The following is a 21,443-nucleotide window of genomic DNA, read 5'->3' as shown; positions in this document are numbered from 1 at the left end:
GTCAGAATCCTAGAGAAATGCCTTAGAAATTGAACAAGATGCAAGGGTAAATGTTTGAGATATTTCCAATCACTTGAGATGCCACACTTTATCTATGCATCTCCTTTTTTCTGTTTTTTTTCTGTTAGCATTACTCTAAGGGCACAGATGTCTGTGAGCAGCTGGGCTTCTCCAGCAGAGCTGGGGGAGGAGAGTGTCCCATCATCTGTGCACTAATTGTGATCATCTGTTTACCTCCAATTTAATTCCTTCCATCCTTTCATCTTAACCCGCCTTGGTTTGCAATGTACCCTATGTGGAATAGTCGCTCTCCACTTCAAAACAATTTGTTTTGTCAATAGTCAACAAACATTTTTCAAGCATGTCCTATGTACCAAGCACTGTGCTAAGCACTGGAGCTGCAGAGACAAAAAGAAAGTCAATTCTTGCCCTCAAGGAGCTTCCAGTCTGTTTGAGGATAGGACATGCAAAAGGAAACCGAAAAGGAAGGGATGGGCTGGAAGGTATCTACAGAGGGGCATGGTGGAAACCTCAAAAAAGTCTACCAGGAGTGCAGCCAGTGAGAAATGAGGAGCTGGAAACATTTAGAAAAAGAGAAGGGAAGGGACCTTCATTTGGGCCTCTCACAGAGGGAGCTGCATGGCAGGGAATATCTCCAAGAGCACTGTGCTGAGAGTCCTGGAGACTTGAGCTCAAATCTAGTCTCAGACACTAGCTGTGTGCCCCTAGGTAAGTCACTTCCCCTCTGCCTCAGTCTCCTCATCTGTAAGAAGGGGATCCTAAGAGCACCTGCCTCCCAGGTTGTTGTGAGGAAAAAGTGAGCTGATCTTTGCAGAGAGCTGTGCAGACTTTAAAGTGCTATACAAATACCATCTATTATTATTCCTGCCTCCAGGGCTGGCTCTCCATCCGCCATGTCGTCATGCCCGACAAGGTGCCAGCTTTACACTCACGGAGTTAACAAGAATAGGGGGGAGATGATCACATTCAATACTGGAAGAGACATGAGGAGGTGGTGCTGTGGTACATCTGTGGTGAGACCAGAGACAGGGCAGACTTTTTGGAGAGCGATGTGATAACCATAGCCCCCAAAGGAAACATGCCTTTTGACTCGGTGCTCCAAAGGGTTCTTAAAAAGGAAAAACAGGGGGGCGGAGCCAAGATGGCAGCTGGAAAGCAGGGACTTGCGTGAGCTCCCCACCATGTCCCTCCAAAAACCTAATAAAAATGGCTCTTAACAAATCTAGAACTGCAGAACCCACAAAATAGCAGAGAGAAGCAGGGATCCAGCCCAGGACAACCTGGATGGTCGCTGGATGAGGTCTATCGCGCATGGAGAGGAGGGGAGCAGAGCTCAGCGTGGGCAGTGGCAGGACCAACTAGACAGGGAGCCGGGCGGAACAGGCCCTAGCGCCCTGAATCAGTGAGCTGCGGCAGTTACCAGACTTCTCAACCCACAAGCACCAAAGACAACAGAGGTTAGTGGGAAAAGCTGCAGGGGACAGTTCGTGGTTCGGCCACCACCCCAGGGGCAGCAGGGGTGGTGCAGCTACAGAACTACAGCTGTAGTTACTGCCGGCCCCAGGCCCACATGGTGGGAGGAATTAAGTGGCGGATCAGAACAGGAGTTCAGAGCCTGCTTAAGATTTGCGTCAGGTCCTGGCTGGTGGTTCTTGAGGAAGGAGGAGTGCTGGTGTGGCAGAGCTGGCTGTATAGAAATAGCTCTGAAATCAACAGCACATCCCCTCAAACTTGGAACCAAGTACTCTTTGCTCTACAAGCAGTCATAACCCAAAGAAAAACTCAAGGGTCAAGTAAGTTGACTGGGAACATGGCCAGGCAGCGAAAACACACTCAGATTCAGTCTCAGACTTTGGAATCTTTCTTTGGTGACAAAGAAGACCAAAACATACAGCCTGAAGAAGTCAACAAAGTCAAAGAGTCTACACTAAAAGCCTCCAAGAAAAATATGAACTGGTCTCAGGCCATGGAGGATCTCAAAAAGGATTTGGAAAAGCAAGTTAGAGAAGTAGAGGAAAAATTGGGAAGAGAAATGAGAAGGATGCGAGAAAACCATGAAAAACAAGTCAATGACTTGCTAAAGGAGACCCCAAAAAATACTGAAAAAAATATTGAAGAAAACAACACTTTAAAAAATAGACTAACTCAAATGGCAAAAGAGCTCCAAAAAGCCAATGAGGAGAAGAATGTCTTGAAAGGCAGAATTACCCAAATGGAAAAGGAGGTCCAAAAGACCACTGAAGAAAATACTACCTTAAAAATGAGATTGGAGCAAGTGGAAGCTAGAAATCAAGATATTATAAAACAGAACCAAAGGAATGAACAAGTAGAAGACAATGTGAAATATCTCCTTGGAAAAACCACTGACCTAGAAAATAGATCCAGGAGAGATAATTTAAAAATTATTGGACTACCTGAAAGCCATGATCAAAAAAAGAGCCTAGATATCATCTTTCAAGAAATTATCAAGGAAAATTGCCCTGATATTCTAGAGCCAGAGGGTAAAATAGAAATTGAAAGAATCCACAGATTGCCTCCTGAAAAAGATCCCAAAACGAAAACTCCTAGGAACATTGTCGCCAAATTCCAGAGCTCCCAGCTCAAGGAGAAAATACTGCAAGCAGCCAGAAAGAAACAATTTGAATATTGTGGAAAAACAATCAGGATAACACAGGATCTAGCAGCTTCCACATTAAGGGACCGAAGGGCTTGGAATATGATATTCCAGAGGTCAATGGAGCTAGGATTAAAACTAAGAATCACCTACCTAGCAAAACTGAGTATCATGCTCCAAGGCAAAATATGGATTTTCAATAAAATAGAGGACTTTCAAGCTTTCCCAGTGAAAAGACCAGAGCTGAATAAAAAATCTGACTTTCAAACACAAGAATCAAGAGAAGCATGAAAAGGTAAACAAGAAAGAGAAATCATAAGGGACTTATTAAAGTTGAACTGTTTTGTTTACATTCCTACATGGAAAGATGATGTGTGTGATTTATGAGACCTCAATATCATAGTAGCTGAAAGGAATATGCATATATATGTGTACGCATATATATACATGTGTGTGTCTACATATATATGTATATATATGTACATATAGACAGAGGGCACAGGGTGAGTTGAATATGAAGGGAAGATATCTAAAAAAAAAGTCAAATTAAGGCATAAGAGAGTAATATATTGAGAGAGGGAGAAAGGGAGAGATAGAATGGGGTAAATTATCTCACATAAAAGTGGCAAGAAAAAGCGGTTCTCTAGGAAGGGGAGAGGGGGCAGGTGAGGAGGAATGAGTAAATCTTGCTCTCATTGGATTTGACCTGAGGAGGAAATACCATACACACTCAATCAGGTATCTTACCCCACAGGAAAGAAGGAGGAAGAAGAAAAAAAGGGGGGACGATAGAAGGGAGGGCAGACAGGGGGAGGAAGTAATCAAAAACAAACACTTTCAAAAAGGGACAGGGTCAAGGGAGAAAATTCAATAAAGGGGGATAGGTTAGGAAGGATCAAAACATAGTTAATCTTTCGCAACGTGAGTATTGTGGAAGGGTTTTACATAATGATACGCATGTGGCCTGTGTTGAATTGCTTGCCTTTTTAGGGAGGGTGGGCGGGGAGGGAAGAGGGGAGAGAATTTGGAACTCAAAGTTTTAAAAACAGATGTTCAAAAACAACGACAAAAAAAAGTTTTTGCATGCAACTAGGAAATAAGATACACAGGCAATGGGGTGTAGAAATTTATCTTGCCCTACAAGAGAAGAAGGGAAAGGGGGATGGGAGGGGAGTGGGGTGACAGATGGGAGAGCTGACTGGGGAACAGGGCAACCAGAATATATGCCATCTTGGAGTGGGCAGGAGGGTAGAAATGGGGAGAAAATTTGTAATTCAAACTCTTGTGAAAATCAATGCTGAAAACTAAATATATTAAATAAATTAAATTTTTTTTAAAAAAAAAGGAAAAACAGACCATTTGGTAGAGAAATGTCCATAACCCTTTTAATTGTAATAAGAGGTAATTGGGAACACCTTACAAGTCCATGGTTAGAGAAAGGCTGAGTGAATTATGCTGTGGTAATCATTGGAATGTTATAGATACAACAAGTGACAAGTATGGAGTGTGTGCTTAAAGATTTCTATGGAGAGATTCAAAGCATGCTCAGCTGAAACAGGGTAGCCCGTATGTCAGTATTTCAGGATTTTGGTGACCTGTAGTTCTCCTCTCCCTGGGACAGTCTCCATCCCCCTCAGTAACCTTGAGGATGATCTTTAAGTGTTGGTGGGGCTGAAAAATTCATTGTCTGCAGTCAACCTGTTCGAGCCTGTTGACTGTGGACCTTGGATATAAAGGTCATCTGTGCAGGCTCCATGCCTCAAACCTTTCCAATTTGCTAGGAGCTGCGTCAGCCTCCACTCCCCCAGTGTGGCCTTTGAGCTCGTGGGGGCAGCCAGCTCTTTGCTATGATGGAGCATCACCACAGTAGGACTCAGAGTTTAATTCTGTATGTACGTATTCATATACATACAGGTGTGTGTATACAGACATACATAAATATCAAGTAGGCTGCACCACATTTTTGTTTAGTTGTTTCAGTTATGTCCGACTCTTCACAACCCCATTTGGGATTTTCTTGGCAAAGATTCATTAGTGGTTTGCCATTTCCTTCTCTAGCTCATTTTACAGATGAGGAAACTGAGGCAAACAGAGTGAAGTGACTTGCCTAGGGCCACACAGCTAGTAAGTGTCTGAGGCCAAATTTGAACTCAGGTCTTCCTGACTCCAGGCCTGATGCTCTATCCACTGCACCACCTAGCTGCCCCAGCAGTAGTGCACCACATTATATATATATGGAATTAGGAAGAAGAAACAATGTGATATATATAGTCAGATAGACTAGCTTTATGGTGAGAGTGAGGGACAAACTATGGACAGCCTCTGTGTTCCTCTCCTGACCTCCTCGGGATGTTAGGAGAACCCAGGAAAGGCCCCAAGAATGTGAAGCGAACCTATGACAAACTTAGGGGACAACCCAGGCAAGACCTGCTCAGGATGAGCAGACCTGGGTAGACTGGAGGGAATACTCACATCGGGGAGAATGCAGATCCATTTGAGCACTGAGTATAACGGCGATTCATACCAGCCACTGGACCCAGATGGCTCCGGAGGAGAAAGTGAGGCTGGTGACTTTGCACAGCCCTCCCTCACTTAAATCCAATTTTTAACATGGCATCACCTCCCTGATGTCAAGGTCCTCTTCCAGAATGAAGGACAAACAACAACAATAATGTGTGTGCATGTGTGTGAAACACATAGATGTGGAGTATAGGGAAGAGAGAGGGAGAAAGATAGAAAAAGAGAGAGAGGACAGAGAAAAAAGAAAGGAGAGAAAAGAAAAGAGGGGAGATAGAGGGAGAGAAAGGAAAGGGAGAAAGTGAGAAAGAGAGGAGAGGAGGGAGAAAGAAGAGAGACTGATAAAGAGAGGAGGGAGGAAAAAAGAGGGAAAGAGGAGGGAGAAAGAAAGGAATTAGAGAGAGGGGAGAGAGGGAGGAGAGAGTGAGAAAAAGGAGACAGAAAGGGAGAGAGGAATGAGAGGAGGGAGATAGAGATAGAGACAGAGAGATGCAGATGTGTTCAGAGGTGGACACTGAACACGCACATTGGTTGTTGGTTTGTTGGTTGTGCCTTTGATTCTACCATGTTAAGATGTATGGCACATGTTAAAGGATCCATAGCTGATTTTGTACTTCTTTTGCATGGTTATGTGATTGTCCTTTTTGTGGACATGCAGGTGGCTGTTAAGTTAACAACAAATTTTAAGAACATACATTCTCAGCTCAGTTGGGACTTAACCTCCCTCATCCTGCCTCTTTTGTTCCTACAGAATAATAAAAGCCCTCAGTGATGCTGGAGTTCCTGTCCCCAAAGTTCTTGACCTCTGTGAGGATTCAAGGTAATTTGAGGATTTTTTCCACTCTGCGCAAGACTCCCAGGATGGTGCAGGGCCCCTAGATGGCCCAGCCATGCGGTTTGCTGAATTAAGGAAAAGGAAAACTTAGGTGAGAAGGAGAAATGGAGGCCGTGCAACCACCTTCCCAGTTATTCAAAAATGTTTGAATTGCATAGCAAGACAGGAGGAAAACATTTTATTTTCCATGAGTAGAAAACAGCCTGCTTGTGCAATTGTCTTTTCTTAAATTTAATAATGCTTATTACCATTTCTGAGCCAATTTTCCATGTGGCTCATTCTAATAATTAACTGGACAGGGTTGAAGGCTTCCTTGCGGACAACCTGAATGTGTGCCATGGTGAGCGACCCGCTGACAGCTTAGGGATTTGTCATGAGGGTGCAGGGGAAGGGGAGTGTAATGCGTACCACAATACCATCACCTTTGGAACCTGATTGATGGTTTCTTCACGTGGACAAAGGGTAGGCTTGAGAGAAAGCTTCTGTTGCTATAGTCTTGTGTCTGACGGAAGGAGAAAGAATGTCCAGCTACGTGGGGGTCTGACCCCTTTAGAAACCAAGAAGAGCAGCTAAGAGTCTTGTCTGTGTTCCCCTAGCATCGTTGGCACGCCATTCTACTTGATGGAGTACTGCCCTGGGCAGATCTACAAGGATGTCTCGCTTCCAGGCATGGAGCCCAGCCAGAGGAAGGCCATCTACTCTGCCATGAACCAAGTGCTGTGTCAGCTTCACAGTGTGGACATCAAGGCAGCGGGTCTGGAAGACTATGGGAAGCATGGTAAGGAAGACGTTAGAGTCCCTCTCTTTGTGAATGCTGTTCCTAATGATTTTTTTTATATTTGTGGAGCGACCGAATTTTGCTTCTCAGCCCTATTTTAAAGGAGCCTCCTATGTACTGAAAAGCTAATGCTGTCTTAGTTTGCATTAAGAAAAGCACGGTATCCTCAATGAGGGAAGTGTTAGTCCTGCTGTCCGTCTGACCTGTGCCCTAGTCAGACGCCTCTGGGATATTGAATCCAGTTCCGTATTGGGGACACATTGATGATGCAGAGAGTATCCAGAGGATGGTGATGACGGTGATGATGGGGGCTGGGGAAGGGCTACACAATTAGCCACATAAGAATCTGCTGAAGACACTAGTGGGGTTTAGGCTAAAGCAGAGAAGATTTAGGGGAAAAGAGGTAGCCACCTTCAAAAATGTAAAGGGCCAACATCCAAAAGAGATGTGGACCTACTCTTCTTAGTTCCAGGAGAAAGAACTGGGAAGCCCTGGGTTTGGGTGCATAGAGACAGCTTTTGATTTGTTGTCCGGAAAAACTTCTGAACAATGCAAGGGGTCCCAAGGTGGGTGAGGCTGCCTCAGGAGGTGGTGAGCTCTCTGTCACTGGAGATCTCCAAGCAGACCCTCGATGGACCTTTGTTGAGGATGGTGTAGAGGGGATTCTTGTCCCAGTGCAGGTTGGGCCAGATGGCTGCTGAGATCCCATCCCACTTGGAGGTTCTGGGATTCCTTACTACAGACTTTAGTTTTATGTGTTTGGGTATTGCCCTTCTCAGGTTGGTCTCGTCACCCCCAAACACTTTTATATCACTTCTTTTCTTATTCTCTTCATAGACATCCATATTATAAATCTTTCCCCTTCTCCCTTATTTTCTTTTACGTCCTCAATAGTGAAGGCCAAAGAAGGTTGGGGGGAAGGGTCTTTGATTTTGTCCACCTACGGGTTCCCTCTGCTCTAGTGGAAGTTGCCTGAGGCTCAAAACAGTGGAATGACTTGTGCAGGGGCACACAGCAAGTGAGTTTTAGGTATGGGCTTTGGACCTAGGCTTTTCTGATTTGAATCCTGGCACTTAACCATGGGAGGCTTGCTACCTCTCAAAAATAAGTACCAATATGGAAAAATACTCTCAGATTTGGTCCATTGTTTTGGGTCCCTGGGGTGCAGGCAGCACCTACTGGTAAGGGGAGATGAATGAACTGTTCATGGACTACTGCAGACCCTTTATGAGGGAAACCAAGGCTGTCCTGTATCAGGTGTGCTTTGTTACTTTGCATGTTTGCACAGAAACCAGGGATCCTTTCACCCACATCATTGGAGACCTAGACCAGAGCTATGGGTAAGGCCCCCAAGCTCAATGAGCCCTGTCCTTTTAGATTAGAGCCGAGGCTTCTTGGCTATGGATCACTACTTGTTTCCATTGCCTTAGTGTGGGAGATGGTGAAGAACACACAAGCCAAGGAGTCAGTCAACTTACTGTTGGACCTTGGGAAAGCTGCCTTGGTGTGGCTAAGCATCCTCCCATGTAACCTTGCGCTGTCCACCCTGCCTTCTCAGAAGTTCATCAGCCCATGGCCAGCAGGCAGGGGACTCCAGCACAGCCATTAGCTGGCGAGGTGACCTTGGCCAAATCACTGCCCATCTCTTGCTCTCATTTTCTTCATTGATAAGGTGCGACAAGGGGGCTGGAGTGGTTGACCTCCTAGCTCTAGGATGTTATCATTTTATGATTCTAGGAACCTCATGGGAATTAAATGAGATAAAATATGTGAAAATGTTTTGAAAGGGTACAAAATAAAAGGTAAATGGAAGATGTTATTATTTAGCTGGGATTAATGATCCAGTCTCTCTCGTGTGACAGTAACTGAATATCCTGAAGCCATTCACCTTGATCGTTTTGGAAGCCCCAGTGAAGTCTGGGCATCAAACAAGCCCCATAATAGGAGTGTAGAGAAATGATTTCTAGTGGCTCACAGCCATTCCTAGAGGCATTTTTTAAAAAATGATGAGCATAAAAAAGTTGATATTTCATTTGTAACAAACAAGTTGAATTGGAAATCCTCAATTCTTTCTGAGATATTTTGTCTGATTGTGTCAGGGCTCTAGCCTAGAAAGCTGCCTCTGAGGGCTGTGGCTGAGGCAGGTGGCAGACAGAGCTGTGAGTCAGTTAGGGTAGACCTGGGTCTGGGAAAAGGGCTGGTTTTGACATTAATTAAGTTTTCAGCTGGGCAGGGGTAGAGTTGGACAGTTGGTCCCAAGTCTTGTCACGGTCAGGAGGGCAGCATTTGTATAGGGCAGAGGCAGCAGGTCAGCCATAGAGTCAGAGGCTGGTTTGGTCCTCTCAGCAGAGGTACATTGGAGAGCTCCCAGAGACCCCACTTGTTCTTACAGCTCTTGAGAACAGACCAGGACCAGTCCTCAGCTCAGCTCAAACATTTATTACCTTCTCTGTTCATGACACAGCTCTCCATGAAGCTCTTGTAACACAGAATTTCAGAGGTGGAATCTCAGTAGCTCTAGAGTCCAATTTGTCCTTGACCAGAAATCCTCTCCCCAGTATCTGAAAGATGATCATCTGTACTGCTTGAAGACCTCACTCCTTTGGTTATGAAGAGTTGGAGGGGGAGGGAAATGTAGAGTCAAGGAATTACCCTGTTCCTCAGTCCCACTATATTTATTTGATTCCTTATTGGACAGCAGAACCAGGTTTTCTGGCTTGATTGGGAACACCCTGGGGCATCCCCATCCCAGAAGGCCTTGCAGTTTTTTTCCTCATCAACAAGGTAAAATGATGGGGCTGAAGTAGTTGACCTCACAGACCTAGAATTTTGTCATTTTATGATTCTAGAAATATCATGAGAATTAAGTGAGATAAAATATGTAAAAATGCTTTGAAAAGGTACAAAACAAGTGTGTAAATGGAAGATGTTGGTATTATTTAGGCCTTTGTTCTCTTTAGCAGGTAATCAATCCATCCTCTTGGTGTCCTTTCCCTCCCAGGGCAGGGTCTGGGTCAGGGCCAACCTTTATAGTTGAAAAACTTCATTTATGTCCATCTGATCATTCTGAAATAAGATTTACAAGCTCCTCCATGGACTAATTTTTCAAGACTTTTGAAGTCTTTTGTGTATCCCACCTGTATTCCAAACCTCTTTGTTTTAGGGGACTATATTCAACGCCAGGTTCAAACCTGGACCAAGCAGTACCGAGCCACAGAAACTGGCATGATCCCAGCCATGGAGCAGCTCATCGAATGGCTCCCACAGCACCTGCCCAAGACACAGAAGACAACAGTGGTGCATGGAGATTTCAGGTAGAAACCTATGAAAAAACAGGAGAGATTTTAAAGTGAGAAGGCTTCATGATTAGCTGAAGACTGTGTGCCCTGGTTTCACTGGTGGTTTGGATCCAGTTTGTAGTTAGAAGGTGTTCATGCTCATGTGATCAGTTAGAGCCCCACCCTGCCAGTCTATCCAATCACGAAGGGGAAGAAGTGGACCTTCAAACTTGACCCAAAGGTCAGTCAGTGATTGACCAGGTTCTCATTTTGCAGTATTGAAACCAATGAAATAGAGCCAGTTACTTGCTCAGGCCTTTGATGTGTGGTCAGTCTCTAGCAGAGCCAGGAGGGCCTGGCATCCAGCTTGTGCTTCTGGCTTGATCCTGTCTTGCTTTGGAATCAACTAATTGCACCTTTGATTGGTTTGTAATGTTTTCCCACTTCACATAAGCACTTAGGAAGCCAGAGTGATCTGTATCCAGGCCAAACTGTAATCTCTCTAATTATTTTAACCCTTTTCTCCCCGAGAGAACTGAGTAAAAGCACTTTGTTGAGCAGGTTTGTTTGTTTTTTTAAATAGTATTTTGAAGATAGAATTTGCATGAATTTGAAATCAGTCTTCTCTTCCCTACTTTAACAAGTGAGATTCCCTCCTTCCACCCTTATTGTGAGGGCTTTGGCCCATGGCCTCCTGGAATGATTTATTCTAAGTGTCATAGGCTCAACTTTCTTGGAGCAGTCAAGGCTTTGGGCTAGCTTGTCTGGCTCCAGTGGGCATGTGGGTCCTCTGTCTGCTCAGGCGGCTGACAGTGTCCTCTGTTAGCTCTGCTAGAAAGACAAAGATATTTCTTTTTTAGCCTGGGCTTTGTCTGTCCTCATGGGGGGTGTCTGGGGTTGGGTCCCTTCCTTTTTGTCTTTTCCTACACTCTTTACCCCAAAGCCTCTAGACTAGGAGACTGTCATTAGAGTGGGTTTGAAACCCACTTCCCCAGGACATCGAGCCCCAAATTGATAGTACCAGGGCCTTCATTTTCCCATAACTGCTGGGCTGGAAAGGCTCACCTCTCCATCATTTGACAGCCCAGAGAACCAATACGTATCATTAAACTCAATGCTTCCATGGAAATCCCTGGCCTTCAGCTCCCTTGCACCAGAAATCCCACTTATTTCATTTGCTGGAGTGATGTAGCCATTTCATAGGCCACAGAATCATAGTCCTTGAGCTGAAGGGGACCTCAGAGGCAACCCCCTCCTCTTACAAATGAGGACACCAAGCGCCAGGGAGATTCAATGACTTACTGAAGGTCACTCAGCAGGATTGAGGCAGGACTCCAGAGCTGGTGCTTTCACCATGGTTCCATGCTGCCTTCTAGTAGTAGTTTCTAAATGACAGCATCCATGGTCTCTCACAGCTCTAGGCCAGGAGAACATGACCTTACCACTCACTCAGTAGGTCCAGGACAAGCTGTCTCCTCTCTGAACCTGAGCTTCCCCATCTGTAAAATAAAGTAGTTGAACTAAATAATTTGTAAATAATTTAAATAATCAAACTGATTTAGAGCCGGCCCTTCTAGCTCTAAACTTCTGGGGCTCCATAGCATCCTGTGATTTCTGAGAATCCTTATAGCTTATTGGAAATGTCTGAGACAGGGTAGCCCTTGTTATGTTGGCCTGGCGTGCCGCCTGTGGAAGTGGCACTGTGCTAAAAGATTTCTGGAGAGAGTGAAAGAAAGACACAGGCCAGGCGGGAGAGTGTAGTACAACTCCATTAATTAAGCAGAGGAGGTGAGTTTACATACTCTATGGACTCAGATAAGTGGACCAAGCATTGCATCGCTCTGTTACTTTAGTAGAACATCCCGCCACGTGGCTCACGCAGCCCTGGGACATGTTGTTCCTTAGGTCCATAGATGCTAACCATACTGAAATGATACCATTCTTTCCCATGCGGGTAACAGCTGCCAGGGCGGTTCCTCGCCGCATCCTCTTATCTTTTGACGGTCTGGCCTTGCCTTGCAGAGGCCCGGGAGGCTTAAACAGGATATAGCTGGATTTTCACATGCCGTTCTGCACGTTCTCAGGGACAGCTAAAAGGGAGTTGGAGAGCCCATATCCTGAGTACACAGCCCAGAGAAGAACAGGCTCAGGCTCAAAGGAAAACCTGGCGTATACCTTTCTCACCATGGACTATCTCAGAGCTGGCCCTCTACACTGGTGCATGGCCAGTGCTTCACACATATTTGTTGTGTTTGCATTTTTCTTCAATCTTTCTATTGCTTCCTTAGGCTAGACAACCTGATCTTCAATCCAGAAAAGGCCGAGGTACTGGCTGTCCTGGACTGGGAGCTGTCCACACTAGGAGACCCTCTCTCAGATGTCGCGTACAGCTGCCTGACTCACTATTTGCCATCCGATTTCCCTATCATAAAAGGTACGAGCTGCTGTGGAAGGGGATCAAGATGCCTCCACTCCCCCACAAATAGCCGTGGGAAGGCAGGCACCTTGTTGAGATGCATTTCCGGTTGGGAGTGGGGCATGGCCTTTGCTTTGGCAGGAAGGGCTGTGGGAAGGCAGCTTAACACAGCTGGGAAGGAAGAGGGGGGCATTTGCTGGGTGAATGTGGAACACTCAAAATAGCATTAAAATATCCAGATCTCTTCACAACCATCGATAGTCCTGGGGGAAGAGAGTGAAAATTCTCCTTTGTGTCCCCAGTAGACTGACTGTAAGCTCTTGGTGGGCAGGGACTGTTTCTCTTCTGCCTTTGTCGCTACAGCACTTGGCACAGTGCCTGGCACATGGCAAGCCCTTAATAAATGTGTACTGATTGGCTGAATGATTCATTTGTAACAAAATTTCCTCCCCTCACTTTTTGAAATCCCCACTTTAAGAAGGTTTCTCACAAATAGACAAGGCACACGGTTCCTCTGAGGTCACATCTACCCATCCCCTTGAATACTGACCGCAAGGTAGATGGGAACTCAGAAAATGGGCCTTCCCAGCCAACTTTAATTTAGTTGAAACTTTAGGAGCCAATTTGGGAATAATAGTTCCTGAATGACTTTCCAGTCCCCTCAGAGAGAAAGGGCCGCTGAAATGATGTGTGAATTCCTCAAGTGGACTTCAAAGCAGGTTTCCATTGAATGAGATGATTCAGAGAATCATGGGGTCATGGAATGCTAGATTTAGATCTGAAAAAGACCTTGGAGACCATCGAGCCCAACCCTCCCATTTTACAGCTGAGGAAGCTGAGGCAGAGAGAAATTAAGAGACTTGATGAAGGTAACACAGATGGGATGTGAACCGAGGTCTGCCTCACTTCTCTGTCTCCACTATTCCATGATGCCTCATGGGAATCCCAGGGGACAGGGATGTCATTGGCTGTTGAGTAACAAACTGTTTTTTTCTTGTTTTTCAGGTTTGAGTGATCTGAATGTTACTCAGCTAGGGATTCCTACTGCTGAGGAGTATTTCAAAATGTATTGCCATCAAATGGAGATCCCTGCAGCTGAAAACTGGAACTTCTACATGGCCTTCTCCTTCTTCCGAATGGCTGCCATCTTACAAGGGGTCTACAAACGTTCTCTCAAAGGTAAGCAGACCACACTGCTGCATAGCTGTCCCGAGGGTGTGAAGCAGGAGAACTTGCAGTGATCTCAGGCAAGCCTTTTGGGAAGGCCAGCCAGGCCATCCAGGGACAGGCCCTGTGCCCATACAAGAGCTCCCAGGGGTCTGGGGGAAACAGGCTGGGCGAGGATTTCTGAGAGCATTAATGCACTATTCCCTCTCGAAAAACAAGCTATTTCCTCCTAAGGAAGTGTGAGATGTGCAGAGTGGGAAGGAAAGGAAATGATTGCTGAGAGTTTGTTGCCTTGGCTTTAGCCTAATGGAAAAGTCAGTTTGCTGGGAGTATGTCCCTGGTTGACTGCTTTCCTCCCTGAGTATTAGGATTGTTGCCCACATTGGTTGTGCACATGTCTGTGTTTGCATTCATCCCTCCAGCATGTATTTCTGTGCAGTGTCAGTGGGTAAAATCCTCTGCTTTGATCCTGGGCCAGTCACTTAATCCCAGCCTTGGTTTCCTCATCTGTAACCTGAAAACAATACCAGCATTTAGCTGACAGGGTTGCGGTGTTAGCGGATTGCTTACACGTGTTGTCTCATCTGGTCCTCACAATGACCCTGGGAGGTAGGGGATCTTTTCTTTCTTTTTTGGGGGGTGGGTCTTTTCTATGTATAAGGGAGAGGTTTGGAGGAAAAGAAAAGAAATCCAGGCTTGGAAATGTTGAGTTTGGGAAACCCAGACGGAGATGTTCTGTAGGCAGGTGGAGGCGCCTTGAGAAAGCGGTTGGGCCTAGAGGTACAATTTCGCCATCATCTGTGTAGGGGGGACAGTTGAAGTCTTGGGAGTGAATGTGGCGGAAGGAGAGGATAGAGAGAGAAAAGAGAAAATGGCCAAGAACACTGGGACTCCTGCCTTAAGGGTCTGGGAATAGTATGGAAAGCCCATGGAGACTGAGAAGGAGCAGCTGGAGAGGCAGGAGGAGAACGAGGATGTCTCTGAAGCCAAGGGAGAAGCTCGTAGCCAGGACCAGTGCTGGTCAGGAGAGTCAGAGGCTACCAGAGGGTCGGTGGAGGTCCGGGGGAAGAGACGAGGATCCTGGTTTTGCTGAGGAGATGATCGCTGCAGCATCAGTAGAGGCTGGGGAGGAGGCCTGGCTGCAAGGAGCCATGGAGAGCATAAGGCCTCGATTGGGCTGTGGGAGGAAGGACAGATGGAAACCAGGTCTGGTCCCCTCTCAGAAAGTGAGTCATGGCTTGTCATTGGGCAGGAAGGGTAGGTCTACAGAAAGACACAATACAGTAGAGGAAATAGAACTCTATGGTCCTAGGGCCTTCTTGGGCGCCTGAGCTTGTGAGCATCGCTTGGGGAGGGACCTGGCAGCGAGGAGGCCAGCGCAAACATTCAGGACAGTGAGGCTTTTGCCAGAACATTCCGAGTGGGAGGCGAACATGAAAATGAATAAGGAAATTACTGATAAGCCCACCAGATAATCAGAATCCACAATAAAAAGTTCCCAGGAACATCCTCTTCCCTCCCTCTGGGCGGAAATGACTCTGACTTATTGATGTCCAGCACTGGAGAGTCTGTGACGTTTTTACCTCTTATTCTTTTCCAGTGACTGTGTAAAGGAGGCCACATGGGTCTTATCATCACCTTTTTACACATGAAGAAACTGATCCTGTGGCTCATGGGGGATGGTGCTAAGATTCACCAAAAACCAGGGCTTTATATTCTTTTCATCTTTTCCCTTTTTCTCCATCCCCTATAGTCAATGTAAACTGTATGTAATTCAATAAAATGGCTGCTGAATCCCTCAAGAGGAGGGAGGGAGACAGTCAGATGTACCCTGATTCCCTCTCAAGGTTTTTAAAGTGCCCTCTCTTGGACTCTGTTCTGCTCCAGTGTCCTGTAACCCGGGGAAACTTAATCTACCCCTGTGGGGGTAAGGCCTAAGGGTCCTCATCCCTCGAATGAGGGGAATGGAGGAGGCCTTTTGGGTCTCTTCCAACTCTAGAGCTGACCTATGACCTGACATCCTCTCCTCTGTAAAATGGGATGATTGGACTAGTTGGTGATGCTATGATTCTGTTACACTGTCATCACCACCACCATCATCATCATCATCGTCATTACTGTGGTTATCTATCCTAGCCTCCCCAAGCCTCCGTTTCCTGGGCCGTACAATGGGGGGGCCTCTGAAGGCCCTCCCTACTCCCTACTCCAGACCCAGGATGCCTTCGTCCTGGCTATTGTTAAAGAGCCTTTTCCCATTAGGAAGCCCCTAGGAGCCCCCCTGAGGAGCCAGTGTCCATCCTGGAACCTTTGCATTGGCACATCCCACCGGCTTGTCTCAAGCCTAATAGGAAGTCATTCGGCCTGTTTACTAGGCCCTCCTAGAGCCAGACCTCACTCGATGCTAAGGTTGGCCACCAGACAGCGTGTCTGCATAGATGTATGTGAGTGCACCGGCCCCTCAGACCCCAGACTCAGCTCTGGATCCCTCTCCTCAGCCGTTTTCTTAGTGGTTTTAAGGGGCATCAGGCTTTACAGCTTTGCAGAGCTATGAGGTTCGTAGTACAGGTGCCCCCCTTTTCTCTCAACGACCACTTTGGGAAGAGCCTTGGGCAGTGGCAGCAATAGTAACCCATCAGTCCCCTCTAAAGCCCTGGCTTTGGCCATGAGGGGATTGGAACTGATTGAAGCAGGAGCAGTGAGCTAGGGCAAGTGACTTATTAAAAATACAGGAGGCTGACAGCTCTAAGAAGGGAACAGGTCTAATTATAGAGAACTACATTAAGAGGCTCCTTCTTGCCCACTCAAAGAAGGGAAAATTGCTCCTAATAAAACTGCATTCAAGCCTCCTGACTTTTCCTTCGAGGTCGGGTGTATCCTGATAATGATCTAGAGAGGAAATGAGTCTGGCCAGAGCAGGGAGGTTTGAATGGTTATGGAGAGCCAGACTTCCTGCTGAGGGGGCTTTGGCTCATAACTCACAGGGAGCAGCATAAACTAGTATTACTGCAGCCTGAGACTTGTATAAATGATGAGCTTAGATGAGGTAGCCACTGAAAACGAGGGCAACTGGGAAGAATATTGGGTGCCGAGAGGATGTGTTTGCTGAGATTAACTCAGTAAGAAAGACACAGTGTCTTTAGGATGGAGGTCATGGCCAGACACAGGGGAAACTAACAGGAATGGGAGTGGCAGCTAGGGGGTGCCATGGTGCACAGAGCTCCTGGCCTGGAGTCAGGCAGACTCATCTTCCTGGGTTCAAATCTGGCCTCAGGTACTTCTAGCTGTGTGACCCTGGGCAAGTCATTTCATCCTGTTTGCCTCAGTTTCCTCATCTGGAAAATGAACCAGAGAAGGAAATGGCAAACACCTCCAGTATCTCTGCCAAGAAAACCCCAAATGGGGTCTCGGAGAGTCGCACACAAATGAAACTCAACAGCAACAACAACAACCAGTAATGACCAACTGAAGGAGAGAGGGGAAGAGACTATAGATTAGAAAACGATTCGAGAAGGCGGCGACCGCCTTCCTGCTCCTTTTGGGGTCAGTGGAACGCCTTGTCGTGGTCTCGGATCACTAACCCTTTCTGTCTTGACTTTGGCCAGGTCAGTCGAGCTCAGCAGTTGCGGAGCAGAGTGGGAAACTGGTTGAATTCATGTCTAACCTGGCGTGGGACTTTGCGGTCAAGGAAGGGTTTCGTATCTTCAAAGGGATGGCGACTACAAGACAGTCCACGAGATCCTACTGTCAGTGGGCCCGTCGGAGGCCGCTGCTCGTCCCAAATGGAACAAGAAGTCGGGCCACGTTTTCCAAGGCATCTCAGGCTGCTGCCTCCAAAGGGGTCCTCATTATCTCTCCAGAGGCCCTCTCAGAACCAGTCAGGGACCTCCACCACAGGCTGGAGAGATTCATAGAAACCCACGTATATCCCATTGAGCAAGAACTGAGAAATCACCAGATGTCCGAGGCCAGATGGACACCACCTCCACAAATTGAAGCGCTCAAGGTAAATGGGTCTTATGAAGAATCACCTTCTGTCAAAATGGTGTGAAATAGTAAAACCATCACTTTTGGGTTTAAGAAAACTGTATTAAGGGGGCAGCTAGGTGGCACAGTGAGTAGAGTGCAGGAGGACCTGAGTTCAAATCCAGCCTCAGACACATGACACACTTACTAGCTGTGTGACCTTGGGCTTAACTCCAATTGCCCTCAAAGAAAAAAAGAAAACTGTATTATTATCTTTTGCTTTTCTGTCATTTTAATTTGCAAATATGATCCTCCCCCACTCCTACCCAGAGAGCCATCCCTCAGAACGATGAAGAAAAAAGAAAAAAAAAAGTAGTTAAAGCTAACTTCTTTTCTGGGGTTACTCTAATTAACCAGGGTTCACTCTTACGATTTTGCTCTTAGCTTTGTTCTAGTTATCATGTCTTTTGCCGTCCTGGTTCTGTTCACTTAACTTTGTATCAGTTTAGAGGAGTTTTCTCATACTTCTCTGAATTCTTGGGCCATCTTTCCTTATGGTGCAGGACTGCTCCATCCTTCATGTGCCCCAGCTGGCCTGGCGATCCCTGGTCCCTGCACATCTATGTGGGTACAACAACAAATCCCCCTTGAGTATTTTAGCCTACATGGGACCTTTCATTCTGGCTTTAATTTCTTCAGCATGTACATGCCTAGCAGCTGAATCGTGGGGTCATGCTAGTCACTTTTTTTTTTTTTAAACCATAATTCCAAATTGTTTTCCAGCATGAAAATCCTGACATTCCACTGAGTCCAGATGTTCAGTGTCTCTGGCGTTTCTGTGGTTTTGGCTGTTGTCTGATGTTAAACACCAGATCAGTGACATTAAGTTAACTTGAATACCTCCCTATCTCTCTCTGTCTGTCTCTCTGTCTGTCTCTGTCTCTCCTTACCTCTTTTTCTCCTCTCCTCTTTCTCTCTTTCCTTCTCTCCCTCTCTTTTTTCTTTTTTCCTCTGTCTCTCTCCCCCTCCCTCTCTTTTTTCTTTCCTCATGTCTTTTTCTGTTTCTCTCTCCCTCTTTTTCTCTCCTCCTCTGTCTTTTGCCTGTTTCTGTATCTCCTTCCCTCTGTCTCTCCCTCCCCCTTCCCCTTTCCTCCTTCCTTCTAGTTCTCCCTCTCTTCTCTCTTTGTCTCTGTCTGTCTCTCTCTCTCTGTCTCCTTCTCCATCTCTTTATCTCATCTGATACTTGAGAGATAAAAACCCAGGGCCCCAGCTCCTTGCCTCACTAACCCTGCTGCAGTAGCATGGATTACAGGTGGCAGGATCAGCTGCTCGTTTGTCCATTGTCCTCCTTCTTTGAGCTCAGATCCCAGCCCTGCTTCAGCCTAGGATATGATCTATAAGAGTTGCTGTGGCTGGCAGGGAGCAGGGGTGTCTCTTTGAAGGACCTCAACTGGGACACACGCATACACATACACACACACACAAACTCATATACACATACGCACACACATACACACACGTACACATACACACACACATATACATACACATACATACACTCATATACATACGCACACACACACATATACACATACACACACAGCTCACCTTCAAAGGCTTTACAGCCTGGTGGTGCGTTTCACAGCGTTCAGGGGGATAGATCTTCAGGCCACATTAAGATCTTAGAGGAGGATTTTGGTGGATTGAATGAATGAAAAAGCACTTACTAGGTGCTTACTCTGTGTGCAGCACCATGCCAGTTGCTAGAACTACAACTAGGAAAGTAAGGCAGGCCTGGCTTTCACTTATACAGGGCTTTGGAATCTTCCAAGTTGACAATAGTCAGTCTTATTTGTTTTCCCCTCCAAAGGCACCTTGGGTCAATGCCCTGGCAGATTGAAAATAGGGCAAGTATTCCTGTCCCCAGCACTAGGTGGCTTACTCCTAAAAACAAGTGCCACCCGCCCATCTCTCCATAACCCCTTCCACATGCTCCGGCCCACTTCTTGTGGCAGTGGTGGCTCAGATCCCTAATCCCACTGGGTACAGTCATAGGACCAAACTGGGCCCACCCTACAGGGGCCAGCCTAGTGAAGTCTGACCGCATGGCAGACCAGGCAGCAAAGGGAAAGTCTCATTGGGAGGATGCATCTGGGCATGAGTGGGATAAAGGCTGCTTTCTCTTTCCCAGGGTCTGAGGCCAGGTTTTGGTTCTGCTGGGACCTCTTAATCTGCCTCTTAATCATTACTTGGTTTCTCCTTTTGCTTTTTGGGAAGACAGATTTGAGGTTTATCATTAGGTAGTCAGGGTAATGACCTCAGCATGGGCAGTGTTTATAGTTAGCCTCTGCCTTCTTTCCTTCCTGTTCCTGTTGGGTGTGGGTCTTTCATGGATCTAGGTTGAATTAATCACTGCTGTTCACTCTTGGCACTCCTGGACAGGAAAAAGCCAAGTCTGAAGGTCTGTGGAACCTCTTCTTGCCAGTCGAGACTGACCCTGAGAGGAAGTATGGTGCGGGCCTGACCAACCTGGAATATGCCCATTTGTGTGAGCTCATGGGCAGGTCCATATATGCCCCAGAGGTACCTACTTTTAGTCTACAGTCAACCAATCAATAAACATTTATTAAGCCCCTACTATATGCCAGGCATTGTATTAGGCTCTGAGATACAAAGAGTCATAAGACAGTCTTTGCCCTCAAGGAACTTACAATTCCACGTGGCATATGACAAATAATGAATATATACAGAGCAAGCTATATACAAGATAAATAAGAAATAAACAAGAGAGGGAAAGCCCTAGAGTGAAGAAGCGTTGGGGAAGGCTTCCTGTAGGAGGTGAGATTTCAGCTGGGACTTGAAGGAAGCCAGGGAAGCCAGGAGGTGGAGATGAGGGAGAGCATTCCAGGCATGGGGGACAGTGGAGGAGGGCTCAGTTATAAAGGGCTTTGCCAATCAGAATCTTGTATTTGCTGCTGGAGGCAATAGGGAACCACAGGAGTTTATTGAGTAAGTGGGTGACTTAGTCAGACTTGCTTTTTAGGAAAATCACTTTAGTGGCTGAATGGAGGATGGACTGGAGTGGGGAGAGACCAAAGGCAGGCAGACCCCCCAGCAGCTATTGTGATAATGCGGGTGTGAGGTGAGGAGGGCCTATACCAGAGGGGGAGGGGGACACATTGGAGACATGTTGTAAAGGTGACATCCACAGGCCTTGGCAACAGCTTGGATGTGAGGGGAGGGTGAGAGATATGGAGGAATCTAGGGTGACTCCCAGGTTGTGAGCCTGAGGGCTGAGGGCATGGTGTTGCCCCCAACCATAACTGGGAATGTGTATGTGTGGGGGCGGGGCGGGTTTAGTGGGAAAGATAGTGAATTCTGTTTTGCGCATAATGAGTTTAAGATTTCTACCAGGCACCCAGTCTGAGATGTCTGAAAGGCAGCTGGAGAGGACACAAGTCACCCTCCAGAGGCAGAGACTCTGAAGGGATCCTGCCCCAAAGGAATACATCTTTTTTTGTCTTTCCTCCTCTTCAATAACTTAAGAGACATAGAAGGCTCCCCTTTTAATTGGTCCAGACCGGTGATTTCACTGATGTAAAGAACTGCTTGTAACTTGTCTTGGAGATGGCCCGGGACTCTGAGAGGCTGGACGTCTGGTTCCAGGTGGCAGAGCCAGCCTGTGTCTGAGGAGGACCTCAAATCTGTGCCCTGGAGCTTGACTCCTCCGTTCAGGGCTCTTCCTGCTGGACTTGGCTGGCTTTTTCTATGTCCCAATGAATACTGATAACTAGCTTTTAGACTGTAAACTCCATGAGGGCAGGGACTATTCCTTTTTGTCTTTTAGTCCCTAG

The 21,443-nt window shown here is 46.5% G+C and overlaps 1 protein-coding gene across 2 annotated transcripts in view; it reads left to right on the top strand.

The window, feature by feature from the left end:
• The window catches only part of ACAD10 (acyl-CoA dehydrogenase family member 10), a 67,414-nt gene that overhangs the window by 38,343 nt on the left and 7,628 nt on the right, over positions 1-21,443 (top strand). For both annotated transcript variants that reach the window (XM_036739126.1, XM_036739136.1), the window contains 7 exons: positions 5,904-5,972; positions 6,584-6,765; positions 9,929-10,079; positions 12,332-12,477; positions 13,465-13,638; positions 17,229-17,629; positions 20,032-20,172. In XM_036739126.1, the coding sequence (XP_036595021.1) occupies positions 5,904-5,972; positions 6,584-6,765; positions 9,929-10,079; positions 12,332-12,477; positions 13,465-13,638; positions 17,229-17,629; positions 20,032-20,172 (1,264 nt within the window). The remainder of the gene's footprint in view (positions 1-5,903; positions 5,973-6,583; positions 6,766-9,928; positions 10,080-12,331; positions 12,478-13,464; positions 13,639-17,228; positions 17,630-20,031; positions 20,173-21,443) is intronic.

The sequence above is a fragment of the Trichosurus vulpecula genome, chromosome 1 (genome assembly GCF_011100635.1).
Source record: "Trichosurus vulpecula isolate mTriVul1 chromosome 1, mTriVul1.pri, whole genome shotgun sequence".
In the NCBI taxonomy this organism is placed as follows: Eukaryota; Metazoa; Chordata; class Mammalia; order Diprotodontia; family Phalangeridae; genus Trichosurus; species Trichosurus vulpecula.
Note: the sequence above shows the minus strand (reverse complement) of the source record. Positions and strands in the feature narration are given on the sequence as shown.